This window comes from Pseudorca crassidens, chromosome 11 (genome assembly GCF_039906515.1).
Source record: "Pseudorca crassidens isolate mPseCra1 chromosome 11, mPseCra1.hap1, whole genome shotgun sequence".
Taxonomy (NCBI): domain Eukaryota; kingdom Metazoa; phylum Chordata; class Mammalia; order Artiodactyla; family Delphinidae; genus Pseudorca; species Pseudorca crassidens.
The window spans coordinates 85,749,884-85,768,033 of record NC_090306.1 but is presented as its reverse complement, the minus strand read 5'-3'; the positions used below and the strand labels follow the sequence as shown (position 1 = coordinate 85,768,033).

General features: G+C 40.0%; 1 protein-coding gene across 5 annotated transcripts in view; it reads right to left on the bottom strand.

The window, feature by feature from the left end:
* ANO4 (anoctamin 4) overlaps positions 1-18,150 on the bottom strand; it is a 450,544-nt gene that overhangs the window by 185,446 nt on the left and 246,948 nt on the right. For 4 of the 5 annotated variants that reach the window (XM_067697681.1, XM_067697682.1, XM_067697683.1 and 1 more), the window contains 2 exons: positions 9,474-9,610; positions 6,860-7,018 (listed from right to left, as the gene is read on the bottom strand). In XM_067697681.1, coding sequence (XP_067553782.1) covers positions 6,860-7,018; positions 9,474-9,610 — 296 coding nt within the window. Of the gene's footprint in view, positions 1-6,859; positions 7,019-9,473; positions 9,611-18,150 lie in introns of those variants that run through there. The other variant, XM_067697685.1, reaches the window with a different exon arrangement.

Genomic DNA, 18,150 nt, shown 5'->3' with positions numbered 1-18,150 from the left:
TCCCTTCATGGACTGTTTCACAATATGGGAGCTTACTTCTTCAAAGTCAGTAAAGGAGAGTCTCTCTAACTCCAGTCAGCTGAGACAGGGTTTTATATACCATAATATAAATAACCACAGAAGTAACATCCCACTACATTCGCCATATTCTGTTGGGTAAAAGCAAGTCACAGGTCTCACGTGCACTCAAGGGGAGGAAATTGCACAAAGGCATGAAAACCAGGAGGCAGGCATCACAGACTTTAGGGTCTGTCCACCACAACAACTAGCCAGGTAACAGACTGCAATCATGCTTGTGCCACTTTCCTGTATTTCCTGAATTTGACTCACTTTTTTTTTTGCGGTACGCGGGCCTCTCACTGTTGTGGCCTCTCCCGTTGTGGAGCACAGGCTCCGGACGCGCAGGCTCAGCGGCCATGGCTCACAGACCCAGCTGCTCCATGGCATGTGGGATCTTCCCGGACCGGGGCACGAACCCGTGTCCCCTGCATCGGCAGGCGGACTCTCAACCACTGCACCACCAGGGAAGCCCTTGACTCACTTTTAAAAATACTTTACAAAGAACTTTTATATCACAGTCATAAATTGTTTGCCATGAATAGAAGGTAAAACAGGTAAAATAAAAAAGATTTACACTGTACTGTGTATTCACCTGCACGGGCTCACTTAATCCTCACACAGTTCATGGTAAATAATATTATCCTCATTATTAAAAATGTGGAAGCTGAGATCCAGAGAAGTTTGAAAAACTGCTCAAGACCACCCAGCTAATAAGCAGTTGTATCAAGATTCAAATCCATGGCTACTGGCAGCCAAAGTGCAAGGAAATACAGTCAAGATAGCACCCAATTTCATTCAGCACCCCGATTTTCCTGGTTCCCTTTCATAACTCCACTTGTGTCCTAACTTCTTCAACCCTGAGATTCTTTTTCTTTTTTAACATCTTTATTGGAGTATAATTGCTTTACCATGCTGTGTTAGTTTCTGCTGTATAACCAAATGAGTTAGCTATATGCATATGTATATCCCCATATCTCCTCCCTCTGCGTCTCCCTCCCACCCTCCCTATCCCACCCCTCTAGGTGGACACAAAGCACTGAGCTGATCTCCCTGTGCTAGGTGGCTGCTTCCCACTAGCTATCTATTTTACGTTTGGTAGTGTATATATGTCCATGCCACTCTCTCACTTTGTCCCAGCTTACCCTTCTCCCTCCCCATGTGCTCAAGTCCATTCTCTACATCTGTGTCTTTATTCCTGTCTCCCCTTAGGTTCATCAGAACCATTTTTTTTAGATTCCACATATATGTGTTAGCATACGGTATTTGTTTTTCTCTTTCTTACTTCACTCTGTATGACAGACTCTAGGTCCATCCACCTCATTACAAATAACTCAGTTTCATTTCTTTTTATGGCTGAGTAATATTCCATTGTATATATATGTGCCACATCTTCTTTACTGAGATTCATTTTTAAATACCAGGAATCAACATGATATAAGGATAAAGAGTAAGTAGGCTCAAGTTAGAATCTGGGCTTTATCTCTTACTGGCTTTGCCACCTGGGGCAAGTTACTGCTTTGCCTCAATTGTCTCACCTATAAAATGGAGATGATAATAGTACGTGATTCACGAAGGCAAGAGTGAGAATTTAATACTATTTTTTGTCATCATCTCAAAGAAAATGTCCAAGATTCCCAACCCTGAGTGCTATGCATGTGATTACTACAGTGAGATATTCCAATCCTTCTGAGAAACAAGTGAAAACACAAACAGGCTATTTTGACACATTGCACTGTTTTGTGAATTTCTGTTTTTAAAGCTTACTATATTTTCTCTTTGGAGGGGGCAATGTCCTTGAGTAGGACTGAGAGGATGGGGTGTTATGTCCAAAGCAAAGGGTTGGCTTAAGCTAGGAGCACAGTCAGAACACCCTCAGCAGCAGGGGCACGGCTGCATTTGTGGACATAGATGCAGGCAGGTGGGTCCCTGCATGGGAGGAACTCGTGGCCGTTCTTTTTTATTGCTTTGAGGACGCTGCTCCAAAAATTCTTCCCTCACTTTTCCCCAACATCAAGTTTGCCTCTCAAATTATTTCTATTAGCATGAAATCATGCAGTTATTTCTCCCATCTTAAATAAAAAGAACGCTTTCTTGACCCAAAGTCTTACACCAGTTATCACTCCATTTCTCTTTTCCTTTACAGTGAAACTCCGTGAAAAAGCTATTTCTATCTGCTGTCTCCATATTTTCTCCCCCAATTCTTGAACACATTTAGCCATGATTTCACTTCCACCTCTCCGTGGAAACTTCTCTTGCCCAGCTCCCCAGAGCCCTCCACATCGCTAAATTCAGTGACTAACTTTCAGTCTTCATCTTACTCACCCCGTCCAGCAGCAGCATCTGACACAACTGCTCCTTCCCTCCTGAAACACTTCCCTCCAGGCACCACACCCTCTAGGTTTTCCAGCCCAGATCTCTGCCTGTCTTCCAGACTCTTCCCTCCTATTCAACATCTCCACCACCGGGACACCTCAAACTCAACACGTCTACAAGGGAACCCACTTCCCTCTGCTGCCCTGTAAATGGCAGTTCTTCCAACTTTATTTTTCTGGTTTTGGCCGTGTCATGCAGCATGTGGGATCTTAGTTCCCCGATCGGGGATCCAAGTCACGCCCCCTGCACTGGAAGGGCGGGTTTGTAACCACTGGACCACCAGGGAAGTCCCTCTTCCAACTCTTTAAATGAACAGTGTATGACAGATGAATGGCCTGTGACTCCTTCACATCACTCATTCGATCTGTCTTCAGTTCCCATCGGCTCTACTTCCTACTCTTCTCAGCATCTCCCCTGCTGTGCGCTTGGCCAAGCCACCATCACCTCTCTCTTGGATTCTTGTGACGACTCTCCTAACTGACCTCTCTGATTCTGCCCTCACCACCTCCCCACTTCCCACAGTCTACTATCACCAGGAAACCCCAATGACCCTAATGAAACAGAAACCAGATCTTATCATGCCTTGGCTCAAAACTGTCCGGTGATTTCCCATGTCATGCAGAGAAAAACTAAAGTTGCCCAGTGACCAATAAGACCTGATGTCATCTGGCTTCTGTTGCCTCTCTGATATAATTTCTCACTATTCTCTACTCTGCTCAGTCAACTCCTGTCATACTGGCCTCTTTACTGTTCCATAAACACACCAGGCATGCTCCTGACTCAGGGCCTTTGCACATGCTATTCTTGTTCCCTGGGAAAGAGGCCCGCCTTTACCAACTTTCATAAAATTGCAAGTCCTTCTCGACACTTCCTGCTTTACTTTTTTCTCCTTAGCATTTATTGTTCTTCAACACAGATTTCCTCATTTAGTTTGTTCTTAATTTCCCACAGGGCAGGAATTTTTTTTTTTTTTTTTTTTTTGTGGTACGTGGGCCTCTCACTGTTGCGGCCTCTCCCATTGCGGAGCACAGGCTCCGGACGTGCAGGCTCAGTGGCCATGGCTCACGGGCCCAGCCGCTCCGCGGCATGTGGGATCTTCCCGGACCGGGGCACGAACCCGGTGTCCCCTGCATCGGCAGGCGGACTCTCAACCACTGCGCCACCAGGGAAGCCCAGCAGGAATTTTTTGTCTTTTTTATTCACTGCTGAGTTCTTAGTGCTTAAGGCAGTGCCTGGCAGAGAGTAAGTGTGTAATAAATATGTGTTGAATGAAGTTAACTACCATCAAGATGGTACGATTTATATAAATACAGTTATTTGGTAAACAACTGATGATATGAGTTTCCACCCGTGCTCTGTGTGATTCTCAAGAGGAAGGGTGCTCCATTAATCTAACTGGTACTCATACACCCCCAATAATCCCAAAGTCATCCATGACCTGACCCTTCATATGAAGGAAGATATAAACCTCTTATTGATAATGATTTAAAAATAGGTACCAAAGAGTCAATGATGGACATAAAATTAAAAATGAAAAAAAATTATTTTTTATTTACAAATTCATCAAAATGTGAATTTATAAATATGAATTTACCTTTAAAGAAGGGAATCTCTTTAAACAGACAGACACTTAAGAAGAAAATCACTTGGATTTGATACTTTCTTTGGGAACTTTGCTGTGAATTGCTTTCTCTGGGCTTATATGAAAGATGAGTTACAGAATATTAAAGACCCAGGGCGCTAAAACAAGCACTTACCTGCTGACTGATCAGGTGGGGCGCACAGTTTCCACGAGAGATGAAATTTGACTACATCCTCACTTTTATCATGAATTAAAGATTTTCCTGGCTGTGTTTCTTGACTTTCAACGTTAAAAGAGATAAAGATTCTCTTTCTATTAAACTGTTCAACTACAGAGCCTGTCTTTACTGATTTGGAAACAAAAGCTTCTAAGTCTGTGACACATTTTCTGTAACTGTTGGACATCATGACACACAGGTAATGAAGACGATACTGATCATACATCAGGTACGTGTGGATTCACAGGAAGCCCCCTGGGTTTTCTTTCTTCTTTTCCACCTTGAACTATGTGCTTTGTTTTATGTATAAAAGGTGGAAGTAACTTCTGGAAGCTGAAAGAGCTATTAAAATTGCTGTCTTTCTACTGAAACTATTTATGAAAACACTAGATTTAAATAAAAGTGCTTCCGATGGGTTTTAAATCTAATTATACAATGGAGATACAGATTGACTGTTCATACAAGGGACATTTTATTTTAATTAGTTGTGACAGGGAAAATTAATTTAGCTATAATTTCCTGCTGCCTCTAAGCAAGGAAGGATGTGCTGAGATCCACTGGCTGTGGCTGTGAGGACGCAAAGCAGAGCTCAGAGACAGAGTTAGAGTCAAACTGTGCTGCTTATGCAGAGTTTGGGCCACAGGGAAAAGCTGCTTAGGAAGAAGTTTCCAGAAAACCAAGCTGTTGGTAGTGGATAGAGGACTGTAGGGAAGCTGCCACCGAGAGAAGAACTTTTGGGGGGAAGGGAGAGAAAGAGATGCTTAGATAAGTTTTTCTGAAGTTTTGCCATATGGTGATATTGCCCTTTTCCCAACTGCTATTTTTTCCAGTAAACATTAAAATAAATACCTAGGTATTAAAATTTGTTTTAAATTAGAACCAAACAAAATTATCTTGTATACCACTAAAATCATATGAGCTGAACATCTAACACACTATGGTCAACCCTGGATTACACAGAACCAACTGCGCACTAAAAGACAGAATAACCGTCCTCAGCTACCTGCTCTAATCCTGGCAGCTGAATACTGTAGTACAGATGATTTTTAGGAGACATACAGGAGATGTGTCATTTCTTTAGTAAGGTATTTTTTTTGGGAAAGTATTAGGCTTTTTGAGTTTTAACTCGTAAGCCACAAAATGACATTGAAAAGACCTACACAAAAGAAGCCCCAGGAGTGGAGAGAATAGTTACGAAGCTCCAAATATAAATCTTTCATTAACTGAAGCAAGTTACCTAGTTTTGATGGGAATCAAAACTCGGACAGAGTCAGAATGAATCACACGAAGGACTTTCGTTATTTCAGATCATGTCGCAATACAGATCTTTTATTTCTTTACATAAAAATTCTGAAACTTAGAATAAAAGATGAAGAAAAGATTTTTAGGGATAAAATATTAATGCACTATCAATGTTAAGATAAGAATACACCACTGTCTCAAGAGAAACTTAAAGAACAAGATTTATCAAAGGCATGTTCAGCGGGTATAGGAAAGATTTTCTGGAACCCCACAAAAGTGGAAAAAACAACATATTTAACTCCATTTGTTGCTCTGGGGGAAACTCCAGCTGAAGCAGTCTTTTGGGCTATCTGCTTCCACTTTCCTGAGAATGAGAACCTGTTCCCTTAAGGCTATACTCATCTCACTGTTTTTCTAATTCTCTTTTTGGAGACTTCCAGAAAAATATCACTTCTGTTTTATAAATGCTCCAGAGTGGAGGCTAGTCTAACAGACCTGGAAACATCCTATTTATCTAAAGTGTACCAAGATTAGCATGCAACCTTCACCGTATAAAGAAAAACATGGATGTCTGACTTCAAAGATCTATCCTTTAGCCTTGAAAAGCAGAATCAGAAGCAAACCCTTTTAATTGGCAACATGTTCTTCTGGACTATGAAAAGCTCCAGAAGCTGTGCACAGTGTTCAGGGAAAATCTGAGAAGAGTTACATAATCCAGCCAACAAGGCCAAGTTCTAGAAACGCGCACAGCGTTTCTGGGTACACAATAATCCCATTGTGGATTATTATCAAAGGCTGGGCCTCTTGTACCATCCTCAAACTTCCCCTGCAGAGGAGAAAAGGGAAAGAGTAAACACTGATAAGGTAATCCTTGAGTTTGGGAACTTGATAAAAACAACCTGAATGTCTTTTAAAAACAGAATCACTCTGTAAGTCCCAGCTGTTTTTGGCCCAATCAGCCAGTGTCTTCTGCTTGTGTGTGAGGATACCCAAACCCATCATGTTTCCTGAAATGTAAAAAGAGCCTCTATGGTGGGGTGATTGCTTTTTATCCGAAGTTTTCTTTAATCCATGCAAATAGAACCCGCCATTAACATCGAGAAGCAGTAGATGTAGGAAATCAGGTAAATTATAACACTTTGAAACAATCCATTTCATTTGAATATTTTGATTTTTACGGAATCTTTTGGCATTAAAATGCTCTCAAAGGCAAACTGTGCTGCGAAAATCTAATTGCTAGAACATTCTCCACACACTGCAGATTGGCAAACCCTCAGCAAATGAAACATTCAGTTAACATAATGACTAACTGCTTATTTTTTAATTGTCTCCCAATATGAATAGATGTATATTTATATTTTTTCTCATCCAAGCAAACTATTTACCTCTTTCTCCATTTGTAATCCTTCTGCTCTAATATTTCTTTCAAATATCTCTCTCTTTTCCATCTGGGGGTTGGATTTTCTGTACACAAGAATGTAGTCAATTCTACACTTTCCATCTCTGAAGTAAAGTCCATTTGATTTGTTTTTTTCTGGTACTGTCTGCACACAAAGAGAAAGGGACCAGTTTAAGACACTCAAAATTGAGCCTTGGGTGAGTAATATTAAAGAACGATTAAAACTAAATGCATTTCCTTGTGTTTTATCAAAATTACACTTTTATTAATGAAAAATGTAAACAAGAGGAAACAAAATAAAAATTGGAAAAAGCAGTCAAATGGGCAAAACTTAAGTCACCTAACAATACCAAATGTTGGCAAGGATGTGGAGCAACTGAGAATTCTCACATTCTACAGGTGAGAGTGAAAATTGATATATTTACTCTGGAAAACACACTAGCATCATCTTGTGAAACTGAACATTTACATAACATATATCCCTACAGAAATTCCTGGTAAAGCAGCTAGGAAACATGTATATGAATGTTCACAGCAGCATGATTCATAAGAGAAAAAAATTTAAACATAGGAATCAGTGCAAATCAATGAAGAGGCAAATAGATAAATAGACTGTAGAACAGTGATACAGTGGAATATTATACAGCAGTGAAAACGAACTACTGATGCATCTAATAGTAAGCAAAAATCTTAAGAACAATATTGACAGAAAAAAGCAAGTCACAAAAGACTTTATACTGCATGATACCATTTTTTATAAAGCACAAAATAAAATCAATGTAAAATAAGTTGTTAAGGCTACTTATGTATGCATGGTAAAACCATTTTTAGAGCAAGAGAATAAAAAACACAAAAATTCAGGAAGACAGTCCATCCGGGAGGAGAGAAGGATGAGACCACAAGTGGTTTGATGGTTTTAGTAATACTTTAGTTCAGGATTTCTCAAATTTTTTTCCCACAATAAGAAAATTATTTTTCGTGTGATATTTGTGTATACAGTTGTGAACAACAACGGGGTTAAATCCACTTGTAACTTATAGTCATAGTGGGGCCTCCATATCCACAGTTCCTCAGCGTCACGGATTCAACCAACCACATACCACGTAGTAATGTAGTGTCTACTATGGAAAAACTTCCATGTATAGGCGGACCCGCACAGTTCAAACCTACGTCATTCAAGGGTCAACCGTATGCATAAACACCCAAAAAACTGGAGGACACAGTACATGTCAGTTTCCAAATAGTAGTATGAAGAAGGAACACAAGCCAGACCTCCAAGGCCACTGCTAGAATCCATACTCACGCACAAGTGACATGCGTGCAACCTCATCCAAAACGAAAATCTCAGTCAGGAGTGATGGAAATAACACGTCTCATAGCTGGTGTAGGTATTTATAATTGATGACCAATCCTCACTGACGATTTTTGGCTTCTGCCTTAAGAAGTACTCAGACGTCTACCCAAATAAACACTTTCTTAACAATCATCTGCCAGGGAAGGGAACTATCCTGTAGATTGAACACATTAGCATCTATCTGCAAAACCAGCCAAGGCTTCAAGAGGAGGGTTAGCAAAGCCCTAACCTACCTGAGACTGTTTCATCATCTATAAATTAAGGGGATTACACTAGCTGCTTTTTGAGGTGCCTTTCAAGGTCCTTCCTTTATGCCACATTATGGCATCCAAAGTTTCTGTGTGAAAAGATGATGATAGAATGAGTTTTTTCTTACAAAAAACAAAAACAAACAAAAAAACCCCACACATAGATAAGTAGCATATGGTATTTATAGAGAGGACTGGGAAGCTTGGTAGAAGTAAACAATTTTCCCTGGTCAAAGGTGTTATCCTTTCACTAGTTAACAGCCTCTGGAATAATAAAAACGTTAAGAATACACAATAAATTAGTTGTGTATTCTTAAAGAATGTTAAGAATACACAATAAATTAGTTGACTCTGATCTGTGCTCCTATCACCTAAACCTAGTGCATATACAAAGGAGATATTAAACTCCACTGAGACACAGCTGAGCAACAGTGAATGCCTTTAACAAAATACTTATTTTTCCCCCCAAAATGACACATGAACAGATGGGTCTATTTACAATTGCAATGAGTTCCCAGATTACAGAGGCAAATGGAAACTCAGAGAGGCTTCAGACAACCCAACACCTACTGAGGTCTGGTCCACTCTGTGTCACTGTTCTACATGCTGGGAGATTTCAACAGAAATTGATTTCATTTCAATTTTACAAGATTTCAACATCCTTGTAAAGCTAGCTTTTTACTAGTTAGCGACACCCAGAACGTAGATCATTTTAAAATGATGGGTGGTTTTAAGAATCTTCTCTATAAAAACAAAATGCCTTTGGGTATAAGGTGTATGACCCACTGAAAGTTTGTTTTGAGAGTAAGTAGATTTCAGATCCCTGAAATGTGCTTAGACTCCTAGAGGACATCACAGGATTACAAGACCTGGTCGTTTTTTTCCCTCAGGAACCCACAGTTCAATGAGATGATGACTTTAAACAATCTACTGGATTATGCTTGTCAGGTTCCTGCCTGGATCAAGAGTTGTGTTTTTAAGAAATCGCACACACTTACCTCTCCCCCTGCTTCCAATCTGCTAGCATCATCTGAAGTACTGGTCAGGTTTCCAGGGTGAAGGAGAGAATCGTCATCTTTGCAAGGACTGTTGACAGCTTCCAATTCATCAAAAAGAATATTGACATCCTTGGCCACTAGAATCAAAGTAAATACAAGTCGGGGTAAGAATCTGGGATCTTAAAAGCAATACTAAAAGTAAAGACATCTCCGGACTTTGCTGGTGGTGCAGCAGTTAAGAATCCACCTGCCAATGCAAGGGACAGGGGTTTGAGCCTTGGTCCGGGAAGATCCCATATGCCGTGGAGCAACTAAGCCCACGTGCCACAACTACAGAGCCTGCACTCTAGAGCCCGCGCGTCACAACTACTGAGGCTGCATGCCACAGCTACTGAAGTCCGCATACCTAGAGCCCGTGCTCTGCAATAAGAGAAGCCACCACAATGAAAAGCCTGCGCACTGCAACAAAGAGTAGCCCCCGCTCGCCACAACTAGAGAAAGCCCGTGCACAGCAATGAAGACCCAACACAGCCAAAAATAAAAATTAATTAAAAAAAAATTAAGACACTTTAAAAAAAAAGTAAAGACATCTCCCTTTGGCTTCATATTTTTTGTTTCAATAACCCCTTGAATGACAGGTATTTTATTTCCTAAGAGAAACGGATGTCAGATGTAAAACATGTTTGACCAAACAGTGTCTTCATTAGGCAAGATGGACAACGTGAAGCAAAGTATCTTCATAGTGTAAATATAACTTGTCTTCCATGATAACAGGAGGCGTTGTGTTTGTTTAGCTTTCCTTCATATAGTTGTTTAGCATAAGGTTCTTTAAGACTTCTAAGAACTCATTTTGTGTTGGAGATGACCTATATTTTTAAAATTTTTTGTTTTTATTTAAATGCCATACAACTTGCTAAGTGAACCTGTAAATGTGCTACTTGCATAGTTCAGTAAGAACTGTGATTTTATTTCCCCTTTGTTACTTCTTTAAGGCCTAACAGAGAAAAGCTGATGCACTAATAAAGCATGCAGTTAGGTTTTTTGCCTTTCTTCTTCCTCTAATCATGAATTGGAATTACGAATTGAGCTACTCAGGAACTCTCCTAAAAGACTCTTGATGCTAATATGTCAACAGATACTGTATATGGAGTCGTAAATACAGGATACCACACTCAAATGCACACAGTGTTGCAGTACACCAGATAGTAAAGTTCAACACTAGTGGATGGGAAAATGTAATGCCAGGTATGGGTTCCTTCGTTATTTTTTATTGAAGTACAGTTGATTTACAATGTTTCAGGTGTACAGGAAGAATGTACATTTATGTATATATTCTTTTTCAGATTCTTTTCCATTATAGGTTATTACAAGATACTGAATATAGTTCCCTATGTTATACAGCAGGTCCCTGTTGTTTATCTATTTTTATATATAGTAGTGTATACCTGTTAATCCCAAATTCACAATTTATCCTTCCCCCTCTTTCGCCTTTGGTGACTGTATGTTTGTTTTCTATGTCTGTGAGTCTATTTCTGTTTTGTAAATATGTTCAGTTGTATCATATTTTAGATTCCACATATAAGTTAAATATGATATTTGGCTTTCTCTCTCTGACTTCACTTAGTATCATAATCTCTAGGTCCATCCATGTTGCTGCAAATGGCATTATTTCATTCTTTTTTATGGCTGAGTAATATTCCATTGTATATATGTATCACATCTTCTTTATCCATTCATCTGTCAATAGACATTTAGGTTGCTTCCATGTCTTGGCTATTGTAAACAGTGCTACTATGAACATTGGGGTGCATGTATCTTTTTGAATTAGAGTTTTCTCCGGATGTATGCCCAGGATTGGCACTGCAGAATCATTTTTACTTTTTTAAGGAAAACTCCATTCTATTCTCCATAGCGGCTGCACCAATTTACATTCCCACCAACAGTGTAGGAGGGTTCCCTTCTCTCCACACCTTCTCCAGCATTTATTATTTGTAGACTTTTTTTTTTTTTTTTGCAGTACGTGGGCCTCTCACTGTTGTGGCCTCTCCTGTTGCGGAGCACAGGCTCCAGACATGCAGGCTCAGCGGCCATGGCTCATGGGCCTAGCCGCTCCGCAGCATGTGGGATCTTCCCGGACTGGGGCACGAACCCGTGTCCCCTGCATCGGCAGGCGGACTCTCAACCACTGCACCACCAGGGAAGCCCTATTTGTAGACTTTTTGATGATGGCCATTCTGACTGGTGTGATACCTCATTGTAGTTTTGATTTGCATTTCTCTAATAATTAGTGATGTTGAGCACATTTTCATGTGCCTGTTGGCCATCTGTATGTCTTCTTTGGAGTAATGTCTATTTAGGTATTCTGCCCATTTTTTGATTGGGTTGTTTTGTTTTTTGATACTGAGCTGTATAAGTTGTTTGTGTATTTTGGAAATTAAGCCCTTGTCAGTCGCATTGTTTGCAAATATTTTCTCTCAGTCCATAGGTTGTCTTCTTGTTTTGTTTATGGTTTCCCTTGCTGTGCAAAAGCTTTTAAGTTAAATTAGGTCCCAGTTGTTTATTTTTGCTTTTGGGGCCCCTTCGTTATTGACTCAAATTATATGCCAACATTGAAGTTCATTTTTTTCTTTGATGCTTTAAAAACAGCTAAGGGTTTTTAACCTATGAGAAGCTGCTGACCAGTATCATTTATAGGAATTTGAGTTCTATTTACCCAAGCATACAAAAGAGTATTCATTCTTTCACCTAAAAAAATTTTAGAGGTGTTCACACTATGTGTCAGGCACCGAGCTGTGCAGTGACTGTAACTTGGTGAATAAGTGATGTGTCTTCCTGCCCTTCTGGTAATAACAAAGCAAATAATCAAAGAAATGTGAAGTGTGCTGAGTGCTATAAAGAACAGAGTCTAGATATAGAGAGAATATAGATATAGAGAGAATAATGATAATGTACTTAGACGGGGTGACCAGGATCTAAAGCTGTATCCAAGTGTGTGATTTTGGGCAATTCATTTAACGGCAAGTTTTTCATTTGTAAAATAAAACAGGCATGGGAATAAAATGAACATTTATTGCTTACTGTGATAGGCTGAATCCAGACCCCAAAGGTGACCTAATCCCTGGAACGTGTGAATGTGTTACCTTATATGGGAAAAGGGACTTCATCGATTTGATTAAGTCAAGGATCTTAAAATGGGGAGATTATCCAGGATTATATGAGTAGGCCAATGTAATTACAAGAGAGGCAGGAAGGTCAGAATGAGAGAGAGAGAGACACTGGAAGATGTTATGCTGCTGGCTTTGAAAATAGAGAACAAGGTCACAAGTCAAGGAATCTAGAAGATAGAAAAGGCAAGAAAGCAGGTTCTCCCCTAGAGCCTCCAGAAGGAACACAGTCTTACTGACACCTTGAGGATGTCTGACCTTCAGAACTGTAAGATAATAAATCTGTGCTGTTTTAAGTTACTAAGTTTGTGGTAATTTGTTACAGCAGCAAGAAGTAACTAATACACTCACTAGAGGTTTTTAGGCTCTGAGGCTACCAAGGAAAAACATCATAATCTTTTCATACAGTCAAGGTTTAGGAGCATCTACACTGCCAGGTGATCAAGAAGAAGCAGTAACACTTTTGAGGAAGTACAGTATGCTGTGGGAGATGTCAAAGTCAAAGACAACTTCCCTGACCACCCTATGTAAAGAAGCTGCCCCTCACCCAATTACTCTCCATCTCCTCCTCTCACTGCTCATTTCCTTCACAGCATGTATCATAGTCTGTAATTATTTATTCATTTGTTTACTTGTATACTGGATGTCTACCCTATTAGAATATAAGTTCCATAAGGGCAGGGACCCTGTCTGTCTTGACTGCTGTACAGAGGTCCAGGCATGGAGTAAGCCCTCAACTCATATTTGTTGAATAACAGAATGACCTCGAAGTGGTCACTGTCTAATGATGTGTAAGAGTCCTATTTTCTCCACTGTTCTACGGCTCTGGGACCTTGCATATACGTTTCTCCAAACACAATTCTTATTCACAAGCCAGGAGCTCCAGAGTTTCAAGTAGATACTGGTTAAATTTTCAAACAGATAGTGATGACTTTCTAAGTAGATATCGGTTATATGTGAACAATGGGGTAAAAATATTCTTTTAACAACATTGGAAGACCCGCTTACTATTTTCCAAACTCTACCGCTTAGCGGTGTGAGTTTGTGTTCCCAACTCCTCACAGGTGAGACAGGTACAGAAAACTTCTTTAAGGGTGGCTGAGAGTATTATGTGAGATTATGTGCACATTAGCAGGGTGGTTGACACATGGCAGATCCATAAGAAATGTTGGTTTCTTAATTTTAGACTCTGGGACCTTAAGTTAGCATTTTAGCATCATCAATACAAAAAGGCAGAGGAAGCATTTACAAGTTGGAATGCTTATTCAGAGGGATGGATTGGGATGAGATGAGAGATAAAGGGGGAAGCTAAAGAGCACACTGAGATTTTTGTCTTGGTGACTGGCTCTCACTGGGGAGAAACTCTTGACTATCCATTCATCCATCCATGAGGAATTGCCCTTATGCTTTCGCCAAGGATAGAAAATTACCACGTCATCTTCTACCAGTATCACTTTCTGGTGTTGGCACAATCTGTTCAAGAAAGCCTTTGACATCTATGGTCCTCAACTGGCCCTAAACTGTCACCCTGAAGGCATCTGGTATGGTCTGGAGACATTTTTGATATCGAGGGGTAGTGCTAGTCATATCTAGTGGGAAGAAGCCAGGGATGCTGCTAAATATCCTACAATGCGCAGAACAGCCCTTACAGCATAGAGTTCTCCAGCCGAAAATGTCAATAGTGCTGAGGTTGAGAAATTCTGCTCTACATTAAAGGCCCAACTATTTGATTCTAGAGGGACCAGCTATCATGGGAAAAGGGAGAGAAGCCCTTTGCTTTCCTTATTGCTGCCCACCAGAATTACTGTCTGGAAGTTATTATGGGACTGATGCTACCTGGGCACTCAAGGGAAATCAGTATGTCAGGCAATCTGATTTTTGGAGAATGAGTGGTATGAAGGCATCATTATTACCTGCCAGTCTCTCAAGACCTTCAGCCTAGATTAGAAATGCTGAAGCGTCAGAAAATGCTCAACTGATGGATTAAAGTTTTAATGAGCTCTGCCCACTAGCTCTACCCATCACAGGTCCCTCCCATCAGGAAACTTGCACAAGCCTCTTAGACAGACTCATCCACCAGAGGGCAGACAGCAGAAGCAAGAAGAACTACAATCCTGCAGCCTGTGGAACAAAACCCACATTCACAGAAAGATAGACAAGATGAAAAGGCAGAGGGCTATGTACCAGATGAAGGAACAAGATAAAACCCCAGAAAAACAACTAAATGAAGTGGAGATAGGCAACTTTCCAGAAAAAGATTTCAGAATAATGATAGTGAAGATGATCCAGGACCTCGGAAAAAGAATGGAGGTAAAGACTGAGAAGATGCAAGAAATGTTTAACAAAGACCTAGAACAATTAAAGAACAAACAAACAGAGATGAACAATACAATAACTGAAATGAAAACTACACTACAAGGAATCAATAGCAGAATAACTGAGGGAGAAGAACGGATAAGTGACCTGGAAGACAGAATGGTGGAATTCACTACTGCAGAACAGAATAAAGAAAAAAGAATGAAAAGAAATGAAGACAGCCTAAGAGACCTCTGGGACAACATTAAACGCAACAACATTCGCATTATAGGGGTGACAGAAAGAGGAGAGAGAGAGAAAGGAAAGAGAGAGAGAAAAAATATTTGAAGAGATTATAATCAAAAACTTCCTTAACATGGGAAAGGAAATAGCAACCCAAGTCCAGGAAGTGCAGAGAGTCCCAGGCAGGATAAACCCAAAGAGAAACACTCCAAGACCCATGGTAATCAAACTGACAAAAATTAAAGACAAAGAAAACTTATTGAAAGCAACAAGGGAAAAACGACAGATAACATACAAGGGAACTCTCATAAGGTTAACAGCTGATTTCTCAGCAGAAACTCTATAAGCCAGAAGGGAGTGGCATGATATACTTAAAGTGATGAAAGGGAAGAACCTACAACCAAGATTACTCTACCCAGCAAGGATCTCATTCAGATTCAATGGAGAAATCAAAATCTTTACAGACAAGCAAAAGCTAAGAGAATTCAGCACCACCAAACCAGCTCTACAACAAATGCTAAAGGAAGTTCTCTAAGTGGGAAACACGAGAAGAAAAGGACCTACAAAAACAAACCCAAAACAATTACGAAAATGGTCATAGGAACATACATATCAATAATTACCTCAAACGTGAATGGATTAAGTGCTCCAACCAAAAGACACAGCCTTGCTCAATGGATACAAAAACAAGACCCATATGCTGTCTACAAGAGACCTACTTCAGACATAGGGACACATACAGACTGAAAGTGAGGTGATGGAAATAGATATTCCATGCAAATGGAAATCAAAAGAAAGCTGGAGTAGCAAAACTCATATCAGATAAAGTAGACTTTAAAATAAAGTATGTTACAAGAGCCAAGGAAGGACACTTCATAATGATCAAGGGATCAATCCAAGAAGAAGATATAACAATTATAAATATATATGCACCCAACATAGGAGCACCTCAATACATAAGGCAACTGCTCAGAGCTATAAAAGAGGAAATCGACAGTAACACACTAATAGTGGGGGACTTTAACACCTCACTTACACCAATGGACAGATCATCCAAAATGAAAATAAATAAGGAAACACAAGCTTTAAATGACACAATACACCAGATAGATTTAATTGATAATTATAGGACATTCCATCCAAAAACAGAAGATTACACTTTCTTCTCAAGTGCACATGTAACATTCTCCAGGATAGATCACATCTTGGGTCACACATCGAGCCTCATTAAATTTAAGAAAATTGAAATCATATCAAGCATCATTTCGGACCACAACGCTATGAGATTAGAAACGAATTACAGGGGAAAAAATGTAAAAAAGACAAACACATGGAGTCTAAACAATACATTATTAAATAACCAAGAGATCACTGAAGAGATCAAAGAGAAAATCAAAAAATACTTAGAGACAAATGACAATGAAAACACGACAATCCAAAAGCTATGGGATGCAGCAAAAGCAGTTCTAAGAGGGAAGTTTATAGCTATACAAGCCTACCTCAAGAAACAAGAAAAATCTCAAATAAACAATCTAACCTTACACCTAAAGGAACTAGGTACATGTAAAAGTATGAGATTAGATCACTCCCTAACACCATACTCAAAAATAAGCTCAAATGGATTAAAGACCTAAATATAAGACCAGAAACTATCAAACTCTTAGAGGAAAACATAGGCAGAACACTTTATGACATAAATCACAGCAATATCCTTTTTGACCCACCTCCTAGAGAAATGGAAATAAAAACAAAAATAAACAAATGGGACCTAATGAAACTTAAAAGCTTTGGCACAGCAAAGGAAACCATAAACAAGACCAAAAGACAACCCTCAGAATGGGAGAAAATATTTGCAAATGAAGCAACTGACAAAGGATTAATTTCCAAAATTTACAAGCAGCTCATGCAGCTCAATAACAAAAAAACAAACAACCCAATCCAAAAATGGGCAGAAGACCTAAATAGACATTTCTCCAAAGAAGATATACAGACTGCCAACAAACACATGAAAGAATGCTCAACATCATTAATCATTAGAGAAATGCAAATCAAAACTACAATGAGATATCATCTCACACCAGTCAGAATGGCCATAATCAAAAAATCTAGAAACAATAAATGCTGGAGAGGGTGTGGAGAAAAGGGAACTCTCTTGCACTGCTGGTGGGAATGTGAATTGGTACAGCCACTATGGAGAACAGTATGGAGGTTCCTTAAAAAACTACAAATAGGGGCTTCCCTGGTGGCGCAGTGGTTGAGAGTCCGCCTGCCGATGCAGGGGACGCGGGTTCGTGCCCCGGTCTGGGAGGATCCCACGTGCCGCGGAGCGGCTGGGTCCGTGAGCCATGGCCGCTGAGCCTGCGCTCCGCAACGGGAGAGGCCACAGCAGTGAGAGGCCCGTGTAACGCAAAAAAAAAAAAAAAAAAAACTACAAATAGAACTACCATATGACCCAGCAATCCCCCTATTGGGCATATACCCTGAGAAAACCATAATTCAAAAAGAGTCATGTACCAAAATGTTCATTGCAGCTCTATTTACAATAGCCCGGAGATGGAAACAACCTAACTGCCCATCTTCAGATGAATGGATAAAGAAGATGTGGCACATATATACAATGGAATATTACTCAGCCATAAAAAGAAACAAAATTGAGCTATTTGTAATGAGGTGGATAGACCTAGAGTCTGTCATACAGAGTGAAGTAAGTCAGAAAGAGAAAGACAAATACCATATGCTAACACATATGGAATTTAAGGGAAAAAAATGTCATGAAGAACCTAGGGGTAAGACAGGAATAAAGACACAGACCTACTAGAGAACGAACTTGAGGATATGGGGAGGGGGAAGGGTGAGCTGTGACAAAGAGAGAGAGAGGCATGGACATATATACACTACCCAACGTAAGGTAGATAGCTAGTGGGAAGCAGCCGCATAGCACAGGGAGATCAGCTCGGTGCTTTGTGACCGCCGGG